This window comes from Acartia tonsa, chromosome 14, assembly GCF_053477335.1.
Source record: "Acartia tonsa isolate MP-2025a chromosome 14, ASM5347733v1, whole genome shotgun sequence".
NCBI classification, from domain to species: Eukaryota; Metazoa; Arthropoda; class Copepoda; order Calanoida; family Acartiidae; genus Acartia; species Acartia tonsa.
In genome coordinates, this window is record NC_137273.1 from 27006547 (window position 1) to 27033182 (window position 26636).

At 31.4% G+C, this 26636-nt stretch overlaps 1 protein-coding gene across 13 annotated transcripts in view; it reads left to right on the forward strand.

Moving 5' to 3' along the window:
* The window catches only part of LOC145306005 (uncharacterized), an 81978-nt gene that overhangs the window by 30232 nt on the left and 25110 nt on the right, over nt 1-26636 (forward strand). For all 13 annotated transcript variants that reach the window (XM_080147926.1, XM_080147927.1, XM_080147929.1 and 10 more), the window contains exons 4-10: nt 268-331; nt 583-657; nt 3393-3526; nt 11712-11857; nt 15398-15528; nt 16777-16910; nt 23488-23545. In XM_080147926.1, coding sequence (XP_080004052.1) covers nt 268-331; nt 583-657; nt 3393-3526; nt 11712-11857; nt 15398-15528; nt 16777-16910; nt 23488-23545 — 742 coding nt within the window. The remainder of the gene's footprint in view (nt 1-267; nt 332-582; nt 658-3392; nt 3527-11711; nt 11858-15397; nt 15529-16776; nt 16911-23487; nt 23546-26636) is intronic.

Sequence of the window (26636 nt, forward strand, 5' to 3'; positions counted from 1 at the left end):
TTATGAAATATCATTTAGAATATTAAAATTTTAAAGAAAAACTCTTTTAATGAGTTTAGAGACTGTATTGTAGGGAAATTCAACTAGCCAAAAAGAAGTACAAGAGTTTTAGGTGTTTTGATGATTTGAAAATTGCCAAAACCACTTAACATAATTCAGCAAACAAATACCAATTTGATAATATTTTCTTTTTATTAAATCAAAAATTTATATTTCATAAAAAAAAAAAAAATTACCTTTCAATGTGTAACATTGTACACTGGTGGACAGGGAGAACTGCAGAAATGATGGTCCCATGCAGAGCTTTATTCCCAAGGATGACATGCTCAAGGTGAGGAAATTGCAAGTTAAATAAATGTTTTTGATTTTTATAACTTAGGTCAGTAGATTATCTTATTTTGAAATTTTTACCTCAAGGTATAATAATCCTTTTGATTTGGTTTTTAAATGTTGTTCTCTATGATAATCAGAAGTTTTATATTATTTATTTTGCCGATTTTAGAGGATTTGTGACCTAATATAGTTTGTTTTTTGATAAATTGAATATTCCCAACAAATTTTGAACTATAAATTTGTGTTTAGGTTACCCTGGACTTGTCAGACAATGGTCCAGTGTTTGGTGCCCTCGATGAGATGATGATGAGACTCTCCATGGATGTAAGTTTCTATTATTGGTGCTTTCCCTCAAAGTGCCTATTGGGCACTTAACCCCCTTATCTTTTATTTTTTTAAATCGATAAAGGGATGTGAGAGTTTTTTTTCTCTATTTCTAAACCCTGCATGGGTCCTAACTCTGTAACCAATGACCTTAGACAAAAAACAAACAAATAAAAAACATATCGTAATATTGACGACCTCTCCATTTGCCCCCCAAATATTATTTCATATTTATTTTGCTTGTTGGTTATACCTTATACCTGTTACAAGGCACTTTGCTATTAATTGGCAAATTATTTGATACTAGCGGCTTCGCCCTTAGCCTCTAAAGGCTTTGCCCCAAGAGATGGTAAAAAAAGTGTAAGATGAAATTTGTAAAAAAAAGAAGGACCAAGGAAATCTTCCACAAAGGAATCTTCTACAAAGGACCAAGGATATTTCTTACAAAAAAAAAAAAAAAAAATGGGGAAGATTTTTTGTTTTTGGGGGGGTTGGGGGTGTCCGACCCCCCAAGAAAATAGCTTAAAACCACCACAGGACCAATAGGTAGATACCCTGAAGAGTAGAATCCGAGCGGTTCAGTGGTTACCGAGATCTTAAGGGACGGACGGACAGACGGACAGACACCGTTCTACTTTGTATTATAGATATGCAATCAATATAAAAAACAATATCGTCAATCCATTAATTGGACCTATAGGAATATAGTGTAGAAACAATCTTATGAGATAGAAAGTCAAAACAATTTGGTTCAAGTAATAAATTTTCATTTAACCTTATAATAGGTCAGCTTTAAATACTTGAAACTCTAAGAACAGAGAAATGATATTACAAGTTACATATAAATAGAAAAAAACATTGTCTGCTAAGAAATATACGTTTAAGATGGGTTAGATTGTCTGATAAACTATATAGGGTAATAGATCTATTTTATATATAAAAGGCGTAAATTTTAAAATTTAAAGTTACACCCCAAGCTGCAAAACTACAAAAAGTGCTAATTGATACATGCAAATCTGTAACTTTTTTATGGGAGCATTTTACAACTAAATCTTGTAAAATATGCTGTAAACAAATTTAATGTTCTTTTTATGTTTAACAATAAAGCATAGTCTTAGACATAAAAATTCATATCTATTATTTTATTTACGCCTTTTCTTTGAGCTGTAAAGAATATTTTGTTAAATACGCATTATCCTTATCTTATAATGTTTGACATATAGATATGTCACTCAAATAAACTTGGCTAAAGGGAGCACAAGACTTTAAACAATAATAAGCATTGGATAATAAATTTTACTGGTAACCAAAGTTTGATTAACATTTGCTTTAAAACATTGGGTTTTATTATTGAATCTTTATTAGCTGATTCCAAAAAGCATTTTTCCAATCTCATCAACAAATAATTTACAGAAGGGGGAAAAGTGTCTTGATTTACATAAATTAATCTCTACTGTCGTATCCAAAAGATCCCTATATATTTTTAACAAGGTTATTTTAGAGCATTTTGATAGTATGAAACCCTACAACCCTTACTAAAAAAATAGGGATAATGAAACATAATGCTGAAAGACTGTCCCTTTAAGGGGGTCTAAGCTATTAAATAAGGACAACTGTCTGATACGAAATAAGTGTTAAAAGTACCAATAAAACTTAAACATAAATCTAAAATAAACTAAAAATATAAAGAAGTGAAATTATGACTAATTCAAAATTTGAACTAAAAATATGAAGAAACGAAGTTATGACTTACTGAAAATTTGAATTTTTGTTGATTTTTTTTAACATTGTCGCTTTCTAACTATGTAGCGAATCTTTTTGAAAAATGGATAGTATCATATAGAAAATAAAAAAATTTACTTTATGTAATTAGATAACAATTCTAGGCTTAAAACTTGTAGAGAAGCTACGCCACAAAAAAGGGGAATTTTCTTTTCACGTCATCAAAATCTATTTATGCTTTTATGCAGACAAAATTGTTAACTTTTTGTAGCAAGCTGACTCATTTTTGCAATAGTGACCTTACACTCTTTTCATGTAGACAAGTTACTCATTCGTCATTTTAAATTATTCTTTGTAATATCACTTAATTTTCCAAACTAAATTTACATGAGAATAAACTCTATTTACAAGTCATATGTTAGGATTGTATATGATATTTCAAATTGCAGTATTTTAAGAACTTGTTTGTACTCTGGGAAGACGAAATCAATATGAAACGTATTTCTTGATAAAATGTAACAAAATGTAAAATATAATGTGGATTTTTTAACTTGCTCTATAACAAATTGAATATAATCGAGGGATTGTATTAGAACAAAAATAAAATGAATAGAGATCAATAAGACGAAGCCCAATCTGTCCTACTAATGATTCCTGTTACATTATAAAAATAAGGGAGATAAGAGGAGAACTGAGAAAGAAAACCCCTTAACGTTTATGACATCACAGGAATTAAAAGTAGGACAGAAAGTAGGCTTCGTCATCAATAAAACTTCATTATCTTTATTTCGCTTTCAAATGCTTTTCTGAAGTCCAACTGCACATAATAAAAATCAAACAAAATTAAGAAGGGTCAAAATTAGAATATTCAACAATAAAAAATGCCTAAAACTAGCTAATTTTAGCCTAAATCAGCCACTCAATTATCTGACATTAAATTTACCTTTGATTGTTTTCGTATGTAAGTATGGTTATGGAATATTTTTCTTCATTATTTTTTTATATTAATTTAGGGAGCTGATGAGGCGAAGAGCAAGGGAAAGGGTGGTGGCAAGGGAGCCGGTGCCAAGCAGGCCCTGAAGAACCTGCTCAAGTCTGGCATCCCCGGCATCGAAGGCATGTTCGGCGCTGAGGCTCCAGCACCCAGGTATACACATACATATAGATAGATACATTAGTAGGCAGGTATATATTTAGTTTATAGATAGAAATATGTGTAAAGCATAGATAGATAGATTAAAGGACAGGCATATATGTAGAAAGAAAGATAGATAAACAAATACATGTATATAATCTGTATACTATGTCTAGCTGATTATTCAAAATAAAAAATAAATAAAGAGAGTAGTTTTTTTGTTTGTTTGGTTTTTTATTTAGTCAATGTTAGGTTAAGTTAAATTGGGTATTGTGTAGCCCCGCAGGGCGGATCTTGGACAAAGTAGCTTTGGACAAAGTAGCTTCGGACAAAGTAGCTTTGGACAAAGTAGCTTCAGGACAAAGTAGCTTCCAGACAAAGTAGCTTCAGGACATTTACTTAAGAAAAGTAGCTTCTAATATTAATAAAGGTTATGGCCGTAGCGCTCGGCCCCCTGGCCTGCCTAGCCGCGGGCGCTCGGCTCCCTATCCTATAACCTAACCTAACCTATGTTAGCCTCAGAACATTTATTTAAGAAAAATATCATCAACTGATAATACATAGGTGGTTTAGAATTTCGTGGATTTTGCAAAAAGTGGTTGATAGATTTTTACAATTTTTAATATTGTTTTTATAAGTTTTAATAATGTTTTTACAATTTTTTGGTTAAATTAGGTTAGGTTATAGGCTAGGGAGCCGAGTGCCCGCGGCTAGGCAGGCCAGGGGGCCAAGCGCTGCGACCATGACCTTTATTAACAGTGGAGGCTACTTTTCTTAGGAAGCTATTTTGTCCGGAAGCTACTTTGTCCTGAAGCTACTTTGTCCGGAAGCTACTTTGTCCTGAAGCTACTTTGTCCGAAGCTACTTTGTCCGAAGCTACTTTGTCCAAGATCCCCGCAGGGCTAGAGTACCTCGGGTATATGGGGAAAAATTGCCAAGTTCAATATTAAAAAATAAGGCATATAAGTGCTTAACAGTCACTTTGTGTAAAAGCACAGAAAAATTACAGTGATACCTAGATAATATTTAAATATTCCCTTGAATAAATTTAAGTAGACGTTTAACACGGATGATTAGGTATTTTACAACGTGAAAATTCATAAATAAACAAAACAATAATGTCCATTAGGAGAAGCTTATTAAGAAAACATAGAAAGCATTGAAATTTGTAAGTAATATAAAATATAAGTAATGCTTAATTTGCAATAATGAACATAGGCAATCATAATCCCCATTTGTCAGTCGAGTAATTTATAGTCTGACAGACGTAGGAATAAAGATAGTTACAGATTAGCTTCGCTTCTAAAAGAAAATATAAAAAAAAACTATGGGCTCGATGAAGTTTAAAACAAACACTGCTAAATGCTCACAATGCATGAAAAAGTTTGGTGGGCGTGGCACACAAAACACTAGAAAGAGAAAATATGCCCTTTAAAAAAAATGTATTTGGAGATTTAGTTTTCTTTTAATATATGCCTATTCCTTGCGGGTGGCCCTAATCCTGCCGGGTAACCAGTATTCCATATAACTTGACCTAACCTGTTATAAACCAGGTAACTCTCCTCCTTATTTTAAGTTTATTTATTTAAGACGCAACAAATCCTGGTTGAAAAACGACCACGCCCCAAACAAAAGTGAAAATAATATTTTTAGTTGTTTTGACAGTGCAAAGTAGAATCAGAGACGGAGAAAGGTCTATAAAACACAAAACAATAATAATTATTTATCGTATCGTATTGTAGACAACTTTCCATGGATATAAAAATTAAAAATAATATTCCATGATATACATGATGATTTTTCTGAGTATTAGGCTTAAATCCACCGGATATTGATCGGTTTCAAATCTATACTGAAATTTAAATTCATAAAATATTTAAAGAAAGAGTTATTTGGCTGGTCAGAAGTTTTACCGTCCCTTGAAATTTATTATAACTGTGTTTCCTCCCTTTTCTTAGGGTAAGATATTTTTGCAACAAAATTATGATATGATGCAACTTCCTTAATTTACAAAAATAGCTTTTTTCAGTAAAGCTTCGAAACCGATTAAAATTCACTGTATTAGAACCTATTCTCAGCCATACTGAAAACTTATATTAGCGTTTGGCACCTTGGGTCTAACAAAATTTGTTTTATTCTGTATTTTTTTCATTTTAATATATCTGCGGAAAGCTGTCTATTATACGATGCGATAAATAACTATTATGAATTTATGATTAAACAATTAAAAAATCAAAGAAGAAAAGGGACATATTGTGAAAACAAAGGAAGGAAGGAACACTCATTTAAAAAATTTACCCTTCTCTGCCCAAATTCTGTAGGATCCAATTTTTAATGGAAAATATTAGCTTAAACAATTTGCATTCTGACACTAAATATATTTAAATTCATACAAAGAAAAACTTTTCTAAAACAATTCTATTTATAGGGTAAAAATTTTTAAATTTGAGTTTACCCCTTTCTCTTCTGTATATAAAATTATTGGTTGAAAAGTTTGTACATTACTTGTTTTGATAAAACAAATACATTTTAAATACCCAAAGTTTTCAGCCAATGAATTAGATAACGACGTTAAAATATTTCGGGGACAGTACAATGTCCAATCCTCTCCTCCCTCTCTAAAAAAAATCTTATATTTTTCTTTTTTTATATTTTGTTATGTATTTTCGTGATCCTTATTCCATTCTTAGTGTATTTACATGCACATAGCTTAAGGGAAAACAACAACGCTGCAACTTCTCATAATCATTGCCAGTCTGATACTTCAAAATTTACTAAAAATTAAAAAATATAAAATAGTTGGGTTTTTGCCAGGTATAGTTATACTTATCAACCTCCAAATGTAAATGTAAATAAGGCTTTTTGTCATTGAATATTAAATTTTAATAATCTTTAGTTTGAAGAGTACACACTTGTTTTAAGGATTCGACTTAAATTTTGTGTGTAGATTGAAAAATATGAGAATGAAAAAGAGAGTTGTGCTAAGAAAGAAAGGGAAAGTATTGCAAAAAGTGATTATATTTTAAATTTACTTATCAATGCAACTACTTTATATATCCGGACGTCCATATTTATATCCTTAGTATATTAAGCACAAATAACCAATGGCATTACCCCATTTTTTCTGCTTGAAAGGAGGTGACATTGGACTGTAAATGACACTGGTACCATAGACGTCCAAGGGGGGGGGGTAATGGGGCGATTACCCCCCCCCATTTAAAATTTACCCCTACCTTGGGGGTGCCGTAGGCACCCCCCCAAAAATAAAAAATCTCTAATAAAAAAATTTTACCCCGGGGGTAAATTTTGGGGGGGGTAAACTAAATTTACCCCTGCCAACAGATTTCAGGGGGGGTAATTACCACCCCCAAGCAAATTTTACCCCCGGGGTAAAAATTTTGGGGGGGGGGTAAAAAAAATTTGCGGCGCTCTTCGCGCGCTATTTTACCCCCCCCCCCAAAAAACGAATTACCCCCCCTTAAAAAATTTTTACCCCCCCCCCCAAAAAAAAGCTTGGACGCCCCTGACTGGTACCCAAAGTTTTGTGAACACTTTCTGCCATAGATTGGATTAAAAACTTTGGATACTCTCTTAAAGCTTGATTGGGTGGTTATTACTAGCATTGACTAAACTTTTAAATCTATAATCTTAATCTTAATTTTGATAATACATAAATTTGTTGTCCTTTGTCTTATCCCTTAAGATCCCTGCTTTTCTGTCTCTCTGTTATAGGATGCTATTCTAATAAGGACATTTTGACTATAACATTTAACAAAACTTTTAGGATACTTATTTCTCTCCTAGTATGCATTTTGCTGCCAAAAAAGTAAATTTTTGGTTATTAGTCCTTTCAAAATTTTACTACAACATCATTTTTCATATTTATCCTTGAATTTGAAACTTTACACTGAAAAAATAGCTCAAAAAGTTATTAAATACATTATCCAAAAATAATACAGACAACAGAAAGGGGTTTAGATTGACTGATATAGATATACACTATAAAAGAAAGATAGATAGAATCATAGTAAGAAAAAAAAAGATAAAAGATAGTTAGATAATTGGATAGGAATATAGTTTTCTTGGCTATTGATGGACAGAATGGACGGACAGTCATATGCACAGACAGACAGACATATTATACATAATAATCGCTATCAAAGACAGAAAAAGTACGCACAATTGTTTAGAAAAAGGCTTAATCATTAGATTATTTTTATCTTAAAAGTCTTTGAGACGTAAAATCTTATTGAAAAGTCAGACATTAAGCTCATTACCAGTTAGGAACAGGTTTTCTGAAACAAAAAATAAAAGTATTTTTTTATAAATTGTAGAGTTACTTTTTATTGTGTTTGAAAATCCCTTATCCACAATGAAGATATAGTAAATTTTTAATTCGTTTGGTAAAGGGTTTGCCTACAACGTAAGGCACAACCCAAATTTTTGGGAATTATATTAGAAGCCATTGCGTGCCATTTTAATACCGTTTAACTAGAATAAGTTTTTGAACCACTCCACCACCCCCCTCCACCAAAAAAACTTTGACGTCCTTGGTCATTTTACTTAACTTTAATTAATATTCGGTCAATCCTATTTAGAGGTTTTAAGAGTCAAATTAACTTTTAAATTATTAAATTCTTTTTTCTCTCCCTGCTATTTTTTGTGTGCTGTCTAAAATGGTGAACTATCCCTGCCGCAAATCTATCAAATAATCTAAAAAGAATAGGAAAACATCAGCTTAATTTTTCCCTCCTCTTTTTTTCACTCTAAAGTAAATATTTATCTATGATACACTGTAAAGTAGCATAGTTCATGTACTTGCTTATTTTTTTGGTGCATCTTATCTGTATGTTTCATTAGCCGTGTCTCTCTTTTAACTCTTAGCCTTAACCTTAGTAAACATGGAAAAATGCAATCCCCTTTGACCTACAATGAATGTTACGAGTCTGTTAGAATATACAGTGTGTTTTTTTATGAGAACTTTTTGAAAGCAATTTTACCCCACTTATAGTTATTAGAATTTAATGATTAATGGCTTATTTTCTTCGTTTTTTAATGTAATTAATAGAACAACAAAAAAATATTTCAGTTTTTATTTAAAAAGTACAGTAAAACCTAAATTTATAAACTTAGGTGTCAACATCTAAAAATGGTTTTAGCGCATTTTTCTTATGCCTAAATCTTCTACCCTTTGCAAGAAAAAAATTGGATTTTCTGTCGTCGACTTTGGGGGGCCAGTACTCCCTCCCTGGTTGAGATATAACCTTCAAACTTTGATATGTTCTAAAATGTTTAGCAGCCATTCTTGCAAAAAGTTGAATATTTGAGCATAAGAAAAATGCGCTAAAACCATTTTTAGATGTTGACACCTAAGTTTTAAATTTTAAATTTTACTGTACTTTTTAAATAAAAACTGAAATATTTTTTGTTGTTCTATTAATTGCATTAAAAAACGAAGAAAATAAGCCATTAATCATTAAATTCTGCTAACTTTAAGTGGGGTATAATTGCTTTCAAAAAAGTTCTCATAAAAAAAACACACTGTATATACATAGATTGATAGGTCTATACCAATATCAGACATTTACAATTTCATTTATTTCTCTTAATTGGAATAAACAGCCATGCATACAAGTCCAAAGATATATTTTCAGCATTAAAAAATCATGACACTATTCCAGTTGCATACAAAAATTAAATGATTGTCTGTAAAATGACCCCCATACTTACGGAGATAAGAAATTATAAACACAAAAGTTCCACGGACATTACAAATTATTAGTATTTCTAAAATATGAATTTATTTTAATGAATCTTATTATTCAATGCTGAAGTGTTGGTACATATTATCACCGATTAAACTTTTCTACCAATTATATAAATTTCAAAGCAGTAATTTTATTGAAATACGTCATTTTATCGTTCTATGCCTTTTCCCTTGTGGAACTTTTAGAACCCTTAGAAAACAAAAAAAAATATTCTTTTATTTATACCCAACTTATACTAAAAGAAATACATGAAATATTTTTTAACATTTTTCCGTGGGCACATTAAATTTCTATAAACATTTTCAATTAAAATTTGACATAATTTAGATTTAGATTGAAACAACGCCTTTTACAGTAAACTTTATTCTATTCTGTCTCAAAATAGGCAAACAGAAAAAAACTTCGCGAATAAAAATCTGTGAAACATTGTGGAAAAATCTTGTAAATGTTGAGCTTTGAATGTTAACAGGGTAAAGAATCATAAACATGTTTGAAATAGTTTTTATAACTCAGAAAACATTAGCCCTTAGCCCTAAGGATAAAGGAATAAGCCAGAGGACGATAAATGCACCCACAATGGAGAAAAACTAAATCACCAATTCTGTAGATTAAAATTAATGGTTTAATAGTTTGGACACTGCTAGTTTTAACCAACCAATCGAGATCATATATAGGTACACACTTTGTTAAAGCCAACGAATAAGAGAATGTATTTATGAAACTTTGGGTGCAAGTATAATTTACAGTTCTAGATCTTTGTCTTAAATACACAGGGATATATTAATGGATGGTAATATCTTCTTATTATTTCTGTAAAAAACAAAACAAATTAGTTTGAGACAATATTAAGTTAATGTTCATTGACTTACCCCTGAGTTACCAGTTTAGCCTTCAATCTAAAATTAGACCTTTACTTTTAAACAAAAGCTATTAGGGAATGCAGCTAAATTTGTATTATTAAGATCTCATAAACAGCCGAAGCTTAATAAGCTGGGAGGCAGCTACCACTTTTATTGATTGGTTGGCTTAAACAATTTTGAACAAATAATCTTAATCTAGAGAAGGAATAATTTTGTTCATCATCATTTGGAATGTGCACCAATTTATCATGCAAGGTCTTATCCCCCTTGATTCCTTCAAAAATGTAAATTACATGTACTTGCAGTAGAAGAAAATAAATATAACAAAATTTACGTGTATTGCGTATGTAGCAAGGGTAAAGGGATAGTACAATGGACTATAAATATACCTCCCCCAATAATTTATGTGTAATGAATATTGTTTTTGGTTGTCTGCATATACTGGGAGAAAGAAGCGGTTGTAGAATAATTTAACGGTCCTTTCCTTCCAACCGTGATATGTAGAAAATTTGTAATTTGAAAAAAATTCCCCTTTCATCTTAGAGAATGTGAATTTTCAAAAAATGTGTATGTATGTGTTCTCAGCTTAATGTAAAAATACAGGGTCCACCAAAAAAGCAAACTTCTTTAAATGTAACATTGTCCAAAACGATTTTTTCCCCCAAAGTTTGCATATACATTTTAATCTCATTTACCAGAAACTTTAAAATTTAGATGATTATTTGTTGGAGGAATCATCCAGAGAAATTTACTTTTTCCCTGTGTTTAATTTAAGTGTCTCTAGAGACCTCTAGGTGCATAGTGCTAAGGATCTTAAAAATAATAAAAAAAGTTTTTAATAGCAAGTCAATTTTAAATATTTGTTTAGATTAAGATTTTTTTGCCAAAACACCCTGTAGATGTGTATTTTAGCATGACAGAACTTTGCAAAATCTTATTTCTTTTAGTTCTTGCGAAAATTATTTTGTTTTTCTCAACTAGTTTTTTTTCTACTTGAAATAAAAACAAAAATAGTGCTTTCAAAATTTAAAATTTCACCAGATTGTAAAAAATATTACTAATTTATATTGCTTTTTATTGTTATTTCAAATTCGTGAAATGTCCCTAATATTGCTAGGATAAAATTAGTTGAAGAGAAAACCCCGCAGGGCTACTAAGAGAATTTTCAAATATAAAATTTTAAAATTATGAGTTTAATGTTGTTTATTAAGGGTTTCCTACAAATGAAAATGTATTATGCTATTAGTGTATTTATTGGATAAGGTTTAATTTATATATTAGTTCTGCTATCAATATATGATTTTAAATTAGCACTCTTCCGTTTAATATACTAGCGGCTAGAGGCCTCTTGAAAGGGTGGTGGTACCCTCCTCCAAAACTGTTATAAATCTTCTCAGGACCTACTCAAAGCTACCCTGTAAAGGAGAACTAGATCGGTTTAGCGGTGATACTTGGGTAAAGACAGACAAACAAACAGATAGACACACAGAGATCCATTTACTTTTAAAAATCTTTTATTTATTGCTAAAAAGACGAAAGTAACTATCTAAATCAAATATCTTTATTTAGATTTGGTAAGAAGGGAGGCAAGAAGGGCTTCCACAAGATGAACGAGGGCAGCAAGAAGAAGTTCATGACCGCCATTTTCGGCGAGGACGGTACCCAGGTGGACACAGCTACAGCCGCCGCCCTGCTGGCTGCCACCTGCAGCGGAGGTAACATTTTTGGCAAAGTTTCATCAAAGATCTCACAAAAAAATGCTCGTTGACTACTAAGCGCCCCCACCCCTCATTTGTGAAATATTTTCTGTTCATAAAACTGCTGGAAGGGGGCGTATCTAACCCTGTTAATGGGCATATACCTTGATGCCTTAACCCTGCAGGGCTTTGCAGTATCTAATTTGAATAACCTAACCTGACCTAAAGTAATTGACAAACAAATGCACAAAAATTCCTTTCCCCTCCCCCGTATTTTCCATTATTACAAAAGTATAGGATAGGCCGTTTTCAGTGTTCAACAGGGTTCTTTGAGTGGAAGCGCCATTTAATCTTTGTCACGGTTTTAGTTTTCCATTTTTTTAGTCAGCAGCCATACATGCTGCGTGACTGCAGCTGATTCTGAGACCTGGTATTTCAGCATTTAATTAATTAAAATATACTTAAATAATTCTAACAATTTGATGAAAATCACATTTCAAAACAACGAGCGTTTACTGCATTTTTTTTAGATTGTGGAAAATTTCGGTCTAATCCATAGAACTTACGAGTGAACTATAAAAATACCCCTCCCCATCTTAATCTTATAATCTAAAATAAAAAGTATTTCAAAAGCCATATAATCCTTATTAAACCTAGTCTAAACAAAAATCACATCATTATAATGGTAAAATAATTATAAACAAGGATGACAACATCCATAAAAGCGAAGCACTGAACCGGTAGGACAAACGGACATTAACAATTGTATAGTGTCTGAACTAAATAATCAGAATATAAAAGTATCGAAAGAGTCAAAGCAAAATTGTAAGTAAATTTAGTCAAAAATTGCTTGATACAGGATAGTGTTTCTGGACATACTTACATTTTTAGGACTTGATTATAGAGTTGCTTTGCTTATACTATTGTTCTTCGTTATATACAAAAATCAGATCAAAAGGATAACTAGATCACATAAAAAATTTTGGTTAAAAAAGTAGAAAAATCAACATGTTTAAAATGGACGTACGGACATTCTGGTAATTATTCTAAATCGTACCTAACTACTACAGGAATCATCATGCAAAATTTGAAATCGATAGGACAATCCTAATCTGCCTAAATTAACGAATAAATCGAAAGAGTCGAAGCAAAATTGTAAGTAAATTTGTTCAAAAACTGCTTGATACAGGATAATGTTTCTGGACATACTTACATTTTTAGGACTTGATTATAGAGTTGCTTTGCTTATACTGTTGTTCTTCGTTGTTCCATGAATCAATATACAAAAAATCAGATCAAACGGATAACTAGATCACATAAAAATTTGTTGTTAAAAAAGTAGAAAAATCAACATGTTTAAAATGGACGTACGGACATTCTGGTAATGATTATAGAGTTGCTACGCTTTCTAAATCGTACCTAACTACTACAGAAATCATTATGCAAAATTTGAAATCGATAGGACAATTCTAACCTGCCTAAATTAACGAATAAAAGCTATCTATCTCGGACGGACGGACCGACCCTAATTATAGAAAAGCTTCGCTTTTAAAAATTATTTAAAGTCTATTAAATGGCTGTTTACGCAAACAGCAAATCTAGTATGGGTCATTTATAAGTTTAGGGTTCTTTTTTTACGTACTCACAAATTTACATTGCTTCAATTGTCAAAAATTGTCTTGATCAAATCTTTCAATAGGTATACATTTGTCTGCCATTGTTTATATTTTACAAGCTGCAGACATAAAAATCTTCTAAATCTAAAGTTTGAAAATGCACTACTTCCCAGAAAACTAAATTATTTTATTTTCTCCTAGATTGTTAAATTGGATTGTTAAATTGACAAAAACAATGGTCTTTTTTATCCAAATAAAATTTTGTATTCTCCTAAACCATCTTGGAAGTCCAAGCTTTTAGACAAATTAACATGAATGATAGGCTTGATAGCGATAAATAATTAAACTGATTGAGTTATTCTTTAAAGGAAGCTTTACATAAGTCTCAGGATGTTTTTAGGCTACCCTTTTTTTAGGTAAACAAAGATACCCCAGACGATAGGGGCGCAGCGCTAGTTTTTAAACTATTTCTGTAACAATGAAAATATTTTTTTGTGGCATTAATTATCCTCTTAAACCCTGAATTCCACAAAAAAATAAAAGATCTTAGACTCGATTTAATCAAATATCAAACCTTCCTTTTTTTTCTTTTGTCAAATTTAAAACAACTTTGTGGACTTAAAAGATTAGTTTAGGTGCATTAACATAGACATTTATGGAAATATAATTCTTGAAAAAGTGCAAAGGTGTATACAAGGGCTTGGCGGCTGCAAATTAAAATTGCTGCGGCTACATTGTTGAAAAAAAAGCCTGTTATAGCTGATTGTTTTTAAAAGCGAAGCTTTTCTATAATTAGGGTCGGTCCGTACGTCCGTCCGTACGTCCGTCCGAGATAGTTAGCTTTTATTCGTTAATTTAAGCATGTTAGAATTGTCCTATCGATTTAAAACTTTGCGTGGTGATTCCTGTAGTAGTTAGGTACGATTTAGTAAGCGTAGCAACTGTATAATCGTTACCAGAATGTCCGTACGTCCATTTTAAACATGTTGATTTTTTTACTTTTTTAATAACAATTTTTTATGTGATAAAATCATTTGATTGACCTAATTTTTTGATTACCGATTTCTATTACAATAAGGTACAATATTATGAGCGAAGCATCTCTATAATCAAGTATTAAAAATGTCAGTATGTCCTTAAACAGAATTCTGTATTTAAGAAGATTTGCAAAAAAAATTACGTATAATTTTGTCAAACCTTATATTTTCATATTTTGTATATTCAGTTCTGACACTCAATAAAAGTTAATGTTCGTCTGTCATATCGTTTTAGAGCTTCGCTTTTATGGATGTTGTCATCCTTGTTTTTTATATAAAAGCAAAGGGCTCGTCTGAATAAAATTTAAGCGTCTAAAGATATTTCGCTGTCAGCCGTCAGTCATGCTTTGCCTTTGACGATTTAATTGCGATTGCAGTTAGCTAAGAACTTGGCTGAATCCTACTGCGGATGTTGTGCCCTTTATGTATACCTTTAAATTTGAAAACAAACAAAACTAAAATATATTGTTTGTTGTTGTTGCGTTGCAATATAGGAAATAAGAGAGTTTCTGAGAAAAATTTAAAAAAATATTTAAAAAATATAGTAGAAACCTTATTGACTTATTGCACTAATAGACCCTAAAACAAAATACTTTATCTAACCTAACCGGAAAGAATTAGTAAAAATATCCCTTAAAAACGGGATGAGAAAAGAGTGGAGCTGAACAAATATAAATCAGATAGCCATCGACCATTAAAAATATGTAGTGACAGCGCTTTTAATAACCATTTGCCTAATAGTTCTAGGAATCAATATTTAGAATATCAGGAGGACATACTGAATGAGTATAGAGTTGCTATACTTTCTAAATTTTAACCAGCCAATAAAAGTTATAAATAATAGGCCAACATATCTTTAGATGAATAAATAAATTTGTTTGTCTAAACTAAACTTTTTTTTGTAGGCAATCCTGAGATTGGTAACAGACTGGCTGAGTTGTTGGTGCCCAACATGGGTGACACAGTGGACCCCGCCATGATGGGAGCACTCATGTCCGCCTGCTCACTCATCAACGCTGGTGCTGGCACTGAAGAGGTCAGTTAATTGATCAGGGATTTTAAGAGATAAGACAATGGACGAAAAATTGATAACAATCACAAGTTATGATAAACAAAACTACCACAGACAAAAAAAATTCAACAAAAGTACCCAAAGTTTTTGAGCCAATTAATAAAATAACTTTGGGCACCAGTGTAATTTACAATAAGTTGGATATGAAAGCTATGATGTAAGAGTTCAAGCCTCTAGTTTATCAGCTGACCAAACTGTTGCAATATACATTTACACAATAGCCACAAAATCTCTCTAAATTTCTATATAATTCTTAGGTTACGGAAGTTATGATAAAAGAGTTACAGCCTCAGGTTTGTCAGATGATATTACTGTTGCAGTGTATTGTCACGAAACCTCTCTATCTATCTATATTATACCTAGGTTATGAAACCTATGATTGAAGACCTGCAAGCCTCTGATTTATCAACTTATTATTATACTGTTGCAATATGCATTGACTCAATTGTCACGAAACCTCTCTTATTTACTAAGTATATTTGCGATAACTTTTATTTAATGAAATCTTCCAATTTTTAACCTGTACAAAACGGCCTGCTTAATTGCTTCAAGATCCATGTCAGATCTATATAGGAAATAAATGTCTATAAACGAGCTCAAGTTTTCCAAGGACTATTCGTTGGAAACTCATAGTGCTCCAATAATCCATAATAAACTCTCATTGCCCATAACGATAAGACCCATTATTTTACTTTATTAAAAACAAATTAATTTTTTCATTTCATGTTGCTATTTACATTATAATGAAGTATTTAATTTCTAATCATAAAAAAGAAAATTTAAATTTATGATATAATAAATTTAAGAAAACTCTGTTTTAAAAGAATTCGATTGTGGCGACACTTTGTGTGTTCAAATATTGAACTAAAATTGTAATCATATAATAAACCCTTTGGTGATGGTAATGTAAAGAAAAAAATATAATTTAAAAGATCTTTTTAAGAATATTTAAATTATTAAATATTTACTTCCGTTTAAATAGTAATGCCGGGTGAGGAAAATAGATTTATTGAGAAATATATATGCATATAGAAAACTAGCCAATAGGGAGATAGTTATATCGAGCCAACTCTAGTTATTTAAATATTACCTAGGTTATGAAAGCTGTGATAGAAGAGTTGCAAGCCTTTACTTTATCAGCTGATCAAGCTGTTGCAATATTCCTTGACGCAATTGTCACGAAACCTCTCTATCTATCTATATAATACCTAGGTTATGAAAGCCATGATGGAAGAGCTCCAAGCCTCTGGTATGTCAGCTGAAGAAATCCTGGAGAAGGCTCAGATCCTGATGAAAGCATTTGGCAAGGAGGATCTAGCCAGCACAGCTGAATATAAACTTTTAAGGTAACAATAATATATTTGCTGCCCTAGATTGTCAAGCAGGAACAATAATTTTCTAGCAGACAATAGTATTTGGGTTTTTCTCTCACAGTGCATGTATAGCACTAAAATTATGAAGCTCTTTATAGTGCCTATAAAAAGGGGATAAATGTAAAACTGTCTGCCAAAGTATCCCGAATGACGTCATATTAGAATAAGCACGACCTTTTGAGGGAAATTACAAATGAAGAATTTTCTTGAAGATACCCTTGGGTCTTAAGATGCCAATGATTGAGAGGGGTAACCAATTTTTATTCAGTATTTGGCAAATTCTATAAATTTGGAGATATGTTTTTATTTTGTGTGTTTAATTCATTATTCAGCTATTGTCCTATCCCCGCCTACCCTAAAGTATTCCCCTGATTAATTGATTCTAGGTCAGACTACTAGAGATTCTTTCTAATTATTTGAAACATAAATGTTTTTATTGGAAAAATACAATCATTGTATAATATAGCAGTGAGAGATAAATAACTTAAACAAGGGCAATTGTGTTCAACAGTTGCGAAACTTAAAAAAAAATCTTTAGATGGGGAGAAGAGAGAGAGAGAGAGAGAGAGAGAGAGAGAGAGAGAGAGAGAGAGAGAGAGAGAGAGAGAGAGAGAGAGAGAGAGAGAGAGAGAGAAAGAGATAGGGAGGAGTTACAGAAAGAGAAAGGGAAGTAGTAAGACAAACCGAATAGGGAGCATGATTACCGACATACAAACAGACACACGGATAATTTTTTGTCACTTGTTACTTCCATCTTCTCTTATTTATGAAAACAAATTAATGTTTATGAAAACGATCACCTGTAAAGATGCTTTGCGCCTTATTTTTTTACGTCGAGACACACCCATTAATTAAGTATATTATGTACAAGGGAGGTAGGTAACAATTAAGCATAAATTTATCGAAAATTCTATGCCCAATAATCTTAAGCTATACTGAAAGCTCATCTTAACACATATTAATTTAAAGAAGATAAAATATTCATCTATTGCCCTGTCCCTTTATCCCTGAATAATTCCATAGTTAAATTCCATACCTAAATAAATATTGACCTTGTTTCATATGCAAGAAATTAGGGCTCGGCAGCCGCTTACGCAGCCGCGTGTGTATAACCGCTCATTTTTAGCCAGCCGCAAACTCAACTGTGTTTGTATGTACCTTAAGATTTTGTTAACCTCTTGTCCGATATGGTTGTTCTTTACAGAGATGTTTCTTGTAGGTCCAGGAAAATGTTATCATCATTTTGGGAGAGATGACATTAACTTTCGCAAGAAAAATCTGTCCTTTAATTTCTCTGAGACAAATTATCAATAGACACAAATTTAGTTGTTTCGGGTTATATTTTTTTGTATTATTTAATTTAAATTGGCTCTATTTCTCAACCAATTGCAGCTTCAGCCAAGTAGATTTTTAAGTCAATCTGCAGCTGAGTAGTCTTATTGACATACGCGGCTGGCGAGCCCTCTAAATAAATTCTTTACAAAGAATGTCCAAAAAAATACAAATACTATTTCAATTTTAAACTTCAGCTATTTATTGTCTTTTAAAATACGATGTTTATTAATCTAGAACATTCTAAAAGCTTAACAAGGACAATTATCTCTGTAATCAGTGCACCTTACTAATAATCAGCTGACAAAATTTGGATGAAAAAGAACAGAAATGTACAGTTATGCAATAGGAATAGAAAACACTTAAAAAATACGTATTATCAAAAATATATCGTTTTAAAGCAAATCAAATTTAATAATTAGTCACTAAACAAACAAGACGAAGACATTTTTCTAGACTCACTACTGAGATAGACTATAGTGGGATGCTGTACGTAGACTATAGTGGGATGCTGTACGTATTGGTGCAAAAAATGGGGACAATTTTTAAATTGATTTGACGGGGCTGTTTATTTACGTCACAAGTGAGGGGAAAGAAAAGGAAAGGAGGAAAGAAACCCCCTAGAAAAGAGATGGGGGTATGACGTCACACGCCAAAACAATTTGAAATTTGCTCCAATACGTACAGCATCCTATAGTGGTATAGAAGCTGCACTTAATTAAAAATAGATTCAAAGGGATAATTCAAGAATCTTAAGGTATAAGACAATAAATTGATGTACACCTAGTATTATGATAAACAAAATCATCCCATAAGTAGATATAACTTATATTTGAAATTACGTCAAAGGGGTCATAACCACAAATTTCTTTGAAAAATCACGATTTCACCTCCACCTCAAACCCCCGATAATTTTTTTTTTGGTGGGGGGGGGGGGAGGGTTATAACCCCTCCCAACAATCTCCCAACAAAAAAATATACTTCAAATCAGGTGAGTTATTGATTTGGTAAAAGTACCTAAAGTTTAGGCCAACGATTGAGAGTAATTATTACAAGCATAATTTCCAATTTCAATCTCCCCTCATCCCTGAATATATTTAAGCTACCAAAAACGAATAAATTTATTTATTCTTTTACTTCTATTTTTGTAAAATTAGAAGATTGTAAATTTACTTTAATTAATTTTATAGTAAGTCATCTGACTCAATGAGTTTACAATTTTGGAAATCAACGCTTTTCTACATTTTTTGTCAGTTTGACAATGCAGGCTCTTATAGATAATTTAGGCATATTAGAATGGCCTATCAAATTCAAACTTGGCATGACGATTCCTATGCCCGTTAGATACAACCTGATAAGCGTAGCAACTCTGTAATATATGTTATATATGTAGATGATTATTAATATACATGACGATTAGAAAATTGATACAGGCAAAGCATCTATATATTATCATCAAATGTCTAATCCCCGAAGATCTAATATTTATAAAAAATAATTTAATTTTTTTAATAAATACGAGTACTTTAGACTTCACCAAAATGTTTGATATAAATAAATAAAAAGTAATTTGTCGGTCAAAATCTCATTTTACATTTTGCTAAATAAGGGTTTCAGGACCAACGCAGGAGTCCCAAACGTCGGAGTGGACAAACGCAGGTGTGTTAAAATATTAATTTAATTAAGTATTTCTATACAGATTAGGTTAGGTTAAGATATGAATGTACAAATAAGCCCCCCGCATTTAAAAAATCTATAAGATGGTCTAAAATAGTATAGATTAGGTTTAGTTTTCACTCCTGCGTTTGTCCACTCCGACGTTTGGGACTCCTGCGTTTTTCAAAGGACCTAAATAAGTTTTAAGATCAAATATTTCAATAAATTATTTTGCAATTTTAAAAAGAAATTTTTTTTACACAAAAATCCCAAAAACTATGTTGTTTGTTTCTAAAATTAAATTAAAATTAAAGTCTGCTGAGTTAATTAATATGTGTGTATTTAAGGTTCATTTCCAATATATACTCATTTATATGCTTCAAAGATAAACAAATTAAAGTTTTTAAAGCGCAGCTTTCCTGCATTTAGGGTCGATCCGTCTGTACGTCCATCTTGGACTTTTGATATATTGATTCCTAGGACAATTTTTCTATATTCGCTTTCTGACTTTCTCATTTGTTCATTTTATGTTATCCTTGTTTTAGAGAACAAGGATTAAAATATCTTTGCACCAAATTTTATGCTAAATACCTGACATAAACTTATAACAAACAAACTAAAAATAGCGCCACTTTTTCAATTATAAAGGATGACAACTTCCACAAAAGCAAAGCACTGAAACGGTAGGACAAACGGACATTAACAGTTGTATAGTGTCAGAACTGAATAATTAGAATATAAATGTATAAGAGTCGAACCAAAATTGTAAGTAAATTTGTTGAAAAACTACTGGATACAGGATAATGTTTAAGGACATACTTACATTTTTAGGACTAAAAAAGTAAAAAAATCGATATGTTTAAAATGGACGTACGGACATTCTGGTAATGATTATAGAGTTGCTACGCTTTTTAAATCGTACCTAACTACTAAAGGAATCACCATGCAAAGTTTGAAATCAATAGGACAATTCTAACATGCCTAAATTAACGAAAAAAGCTATCCGTTACGGACGGACGTACGGACGGACCTACCCTAATTATAGAAAAGCTTCGCTTTAAAAAAATGAAGGTTGGTGATCAGTGGTCAACAAGTTATAGTGAAAGCGTAATTTTAAATAACCAAGACAGCAAGTTGACTGACACACAGTGAGAACTTTCTAGTAGGCACGCCTTAAAATCACACAAACACAATTAAACACTTTTAATTTAAAACACGGGGACAATTTGATAGAATAATCCATCAAAAAAAGTGTGTCAAAAAATTTATGAGAATTTAAGCTGTTTTTGTTATATCTCACATTATTATTTTATGATATTTATCTCTATCCTAGAGTTAAAATACAAGCCTAGAATTGTTATCTATTTCCAAATAAAACATTTTTGTTTTTAATTTAGTCACGGGTAAAGGTACAGATAAATAATCTGTAAATTATTAGTCAGTTTTGTTCTAAATGTAATTCAGCGCCATAACATACAGTACCTTTTTCAGCACTGCAACTCAACCCCCGCATTGTTTTAAAAATAAATTTGGTGGAGGGTGGAGTGGTGTAGTTTTGGTTTGTTTCTTTATTGCTGTAGGTCACAAGGACGTCCAAGGGGGGGGGGGATAATCATTTTTACTACTAAATATTGAATAGTATTTCATAATTATGTAGGTACCTTTTTATTAAATTTTTTTTTTTTTTGGGGGGGGGGTTAAACAAAATTTACCCCTGCTAACAAATTATAGTGGGGGGGGGAATTACCCCCCCCCCAAAAAAAATACCCTCCTTAAAAAAAATTTTACCCTCCCCCCCCCCCAAATAAAAAAGCTTGTACGCCCCTGGTAGATCATGCTAGGTTAGGTTACATTGAAAACTGAGTAGCCCCACAGTGTAAGGACATTGCATGTAGAGGTCCCGCTGGGTTACCGTTTTCCTAATGGGTTAGGCTTAGGAAAAAAATCTTTCTTTTCTTCCACTACTTCAATTTACTTCAAATAAGAGAAATGGGGTTTAATTGCTATACTAAGCACTTTAAGGGAAAGCACCTTTAGTTTAAGGTGTTTTTAGGGCAAATTACCACATAACTTATCCTTATTTCCCTGAATTAAGTTAACCGTCCACGCGGGTGTTCCTTCTTAATTCACCTCAGTTCTGAGTGAAACAAGGCGCATTTTCAGAATATACCCAACAGTATCACTAGGGATAGCAAGGGACAAGACAATATACAAGTAACTTTATGAAGTGGATAAACAAAATTACTTTTTTATGGGCATGAAAATATGACTATGGTTTTAGTTTTAGAATCATTAATTTAGTATCATTAATACCAGGGATCTAGAGGGATAAGACAATAGACTATAAATTTATGTATATACCCAATGATTAACAATTCTGTTGATTATTATTATTTGTGAAAAAAATTGAATAAAAGGGTTCGAATTTTTGAGCCAACGAATGAGAGAACAATATAAGGAATTTTATTGATTATTATATTACCACCCCCCCCCACCCCTCCCTTCTTCTCATACTATTACCTACTTTATATAGTATTAGTGGCTTCACTCCTATCATCTAGGTGTTTTGTATTTGATGATAAAGGCAGGGGGCAGAAAATAGTCTAAAACCATCTAAATAATTGAATAAAAAAAAATATTTAAAAACCCTATATGAACCTTCCCAAAATCTTGAGCTTTAGACAAACAACTTTAGTACTTTTATAAAATAGAATCTTAATATAATATCATTAAAGATCTCCTGCAAAGACACATTTCCTTCAACCCATTGCCCCCATTTTTGAAACACCTTTCATAGCTCACTCACATTCCAAGCTTCTTTTAATTTTAATTTTACACAAATTAATTTAAATGCTACTTGTGGAGCTAGTTAGGCTAATTTATTAATTTTGTATTTTACTCTTTAGAGGTCAACTAATTTAGAGGATTTATGTAAATATAATTAGTCTGTCTTTTAAATAATTGTAGAAGAGCAAGGATGAATGCGCCCACTAATAGCAAAGCTGTTTGAAATTTCTAATTTCAAAAAAGAACATTTATTCATGGATAGAGAGAACGAGAAAGAGAGAGAGGAGAGCGAAAAAGATATAGAAGAAGAGAGGGAGAGAGAAAGAGAGAGAGAGAGAGAAAGAGAAGAGAAGAGAGAGAGAGAGAGAGAGAGAGAGAGAGAGAGAGAGAGAGAGAGACAGGAGAGATAACCGAACAGTTAAAGACAGAAGGAAAGACATAATCACTAATAGAGTAGCTTTGCTACTATAAACTGAAAGAATCTCCCTCACTTAAAAACAATAATTTTAAAGCTAAAAATCAGACGAATTAACATTAATAAACAAGTTTAGAAGAAAAAGATCTTTTAATTTGAAAACTTTTAAGGTTTTAGCTCTTTTCTGAGGGGTTATTTCTCTTGGGAGGGTAGAGATACCTTAACCTTAAAAAGTTATACATATTCCTTGGACCTATACGAATCTTCCTTGTAAAGAAAAAACATAGAGATGTAATAAGATACACGAAGACAGACATACACACATCTTGGTACTATTATGATATATGTTTCTTATTTTAGTAAGCAGAAGAATTTAGCTCTGAAGAAAGCAGAAATCTCCCCCAAAGACTTCACAACGGTAAGGAATTTTTGGTTATATTATACATTAATTCTATCATAAAAGTTAAAATTATTTTATGTTGCTTGTTCTTTAATATCTCGCTAACCAATGAACTGATTTTGATTTCAATTTTATGGGAGCTTAACTTAGCTTTTTGTATTTGTACAAGGTGTTTCAAATAAAACTGCGGTTTAGAGAAATAGAAAAAACTAAATTCCGAGGAACCCAAAAAGCTCTGTGCATGTAGCCAAAAAAAGATAATATGTAAAAAATCTCGAATGCCGACTTTGATTTAACCTTTTATTACTTTAATATTGAACTTTTCAGCCTATATGTTGGAAAAAAATAAATTAATTGAATCTCATTGTTGTCACAGATTTAGGATCAGGCATTTTTAACCTACCTATCAGTACAGCCACATTTTTAGAGATATCGAAAACCACCTTAAGTAAATGTTATGTGCATTTTTACAGATAATATGGACCTATAATTATTTTTTTCATGCTCCTTCTGGTTGATTCCCAAAACTGGAAAACGCAGTTTTTTCTGAAACACATTGTATTATTTCTAAATTAAAATCTTTTGGTTCTTTTTTAAAAATCATATGATTTATATACCTTTATATATTTATATACCTGGAAATTTTTTTGAATAAATATAAAGTCGATTTTGGTTGTATACAATTTTACTCTCCTTTATATTATTTGATTTTTTGCTTCAAAATATTTTTACAATAAACATCTCAGAAAAAAGTGCGTAAAAAATTATGCGACACATTTCTGAAAATTTGTTGAAAAAAATCTGCTTCAACAGATAATGCAATGACCAACATTGGAAACTTGGTTTTTGTTGTTGTAAATTTTCACATATTGCATGAAAAAGATATTATTGAGCTAATTTTTTTCCAACTAAAAAAAGTACAAACTTTTCGACTTATTTTGAATATTAATGTATTGTTGGTTAGATTTTAAAGATCCCAGATATGCTGGTGCCCTGAACAAAGGGCTAACAATAACCTTTTACAAATCCAAAAAAGTAGATGATGAGATTTTTGTAGCCTAGTCGTCTTTTGCAAGGATTATACCTTATTTCTATACTTTTCCAGAAGTTTCTTTGTTAATAATTGCACACTTATACATATTCCAGTATTGGTCTTCTTATTTGTGAAGTTGGGTACAAATAGGTAAGAAACAGGCATCGTGCGAAAGTACAATGTTATGAAAACAATAAGTAGAAATAAAAGAGAGTCAAATAACTTGATATTCTTTATTGCAAGGAGGGCGTATTTTAATTTCTAGTTTTAGAACAATTAAGAAGAATTAATTTTTTATGAGAAATAAAGAGATAATGTATATAGGAGTGGACGTTTGATAGGTAAAAAACTTTGATTGGTTCTTTTTAACCAATATTAATTTTATCTGCATACGAGTTGATTATGTTTATCATCATTGGGGATGTATACAAGGGCGTCCAAGCTTTTCATTTCAGGGGGTTGAAAATTAAAAATTTTTTAAGGAGGGTTTATCACCCTTTTACCCCCCCCCCCCTTTGGACATCCTTGGATGTATATCAATTTGTCGTCGATTGTTTTATCCTTTGAAATCATTGGGTATATATAGAGAATGAGATATTTTTAAAAGCGAAGCTTTTCTATAATTAGGGTCGGTCCGTCCGTACGTCCGTAACAGATAGCTTTTTTTCATTTGTTTAGGCATGTTAGAATTGTCCTATCGATTTCAAACTTTGCATTGTGATTCCTTTTGTAGTTAGGTACGATTTAGAAAGCAACTCTAAAATCATTACCAGAATGTCCGTACGTTCATTTTAAACATGTTGATTTTTTTTTACTTTTTCAACAACAAATTTGCATGTGATCTAATCAACCGATTGATCTGATTTTTGGTATATTAATTCTTTGGACAACAAAGTATAATGTTATAAGCGAAGCAACTCTATAATCAAGTCCTAAAGATGTAAGTATGTCCATAAACATTATCCTGTATCAAGCAGTTTATCAACAAATTTACTTACAATTTAGGTTCTACTCTTATACATTTATATTCTGATTATTCAGTTCTGACACTATACAAATGTTAATGTCCGTTTGTCTTACCGTTTTAGTGCTTCGCTTTTATGGATGTTGTCATCCTTGTTATAAAGATTTTATAAGATTTATAACATCGAATGCAATGTTGATGTCAAGCTACCACATAATTAGTAGAGTTTACTAAAGTAACAAGATGTCTATCTGTTTGCCTGTCTGTACGTCTGAAATTGTATGTAATTATGTCTGCCAAGATCTCATAAACGGATGGATCACAATTTTCAGAGAAGTTTTGATATATTTGTTTTATTACATTTAAAGAAATATCAATCGCCTTAGAAGATACCTTAATTTATTTTGCTTTTATACTTTTTTATGACATGCAAACTTCATAAGGAAAACCCTAAAAAATATATATAGAGTAACGATGTTTTGTTTATAAACAGAAAAGTGTATTGTAATTAAATAAAATAAACATTGCACCATTGCAAAGAGAATATCTCTAACTCAACTTTTAACATGAATAAAGGAAGATATCGAAAGAGAAAAATTGAGATTGATTTTTTTGGATTGAGGAAGTGCCACAACAAATTTATCCGTGTATATCAATTAACAGCCAAGTAAATCATATTTCTTCTATAAATGAATTGTAAACAAAGCATTACTAACAGACCGACAGATAATTAAATTTAAAAAACTGGTTGCTCATTGCTCATTGTTTAGAGGAATCTTAAAGAAATGAAAGAATAGACAGCCATTGACAATTTTCCGCGGCTAAATAAAGAAAGAATATTTGATAAAAAAAATATGGTAAATGACACATTTGGTTTTTGTTACAGTGAAGAATTTTATCACCCAAATTTTTTTAAAACATAGATGATCCAAAAAAGTTTTTATTTGAATGTTAATTTGTGTATACCACTATCCCTGTTAGCATGGAGTTCTAATATTTCCATAAAAAGTGTCGTAGCAACAGATTAGGGTTCACTTCTACTACAAAATTGCAACTATTCAAATTTTTATCTGTGACACGGACACGTGTTGTGAATTGATAACAATTACAGC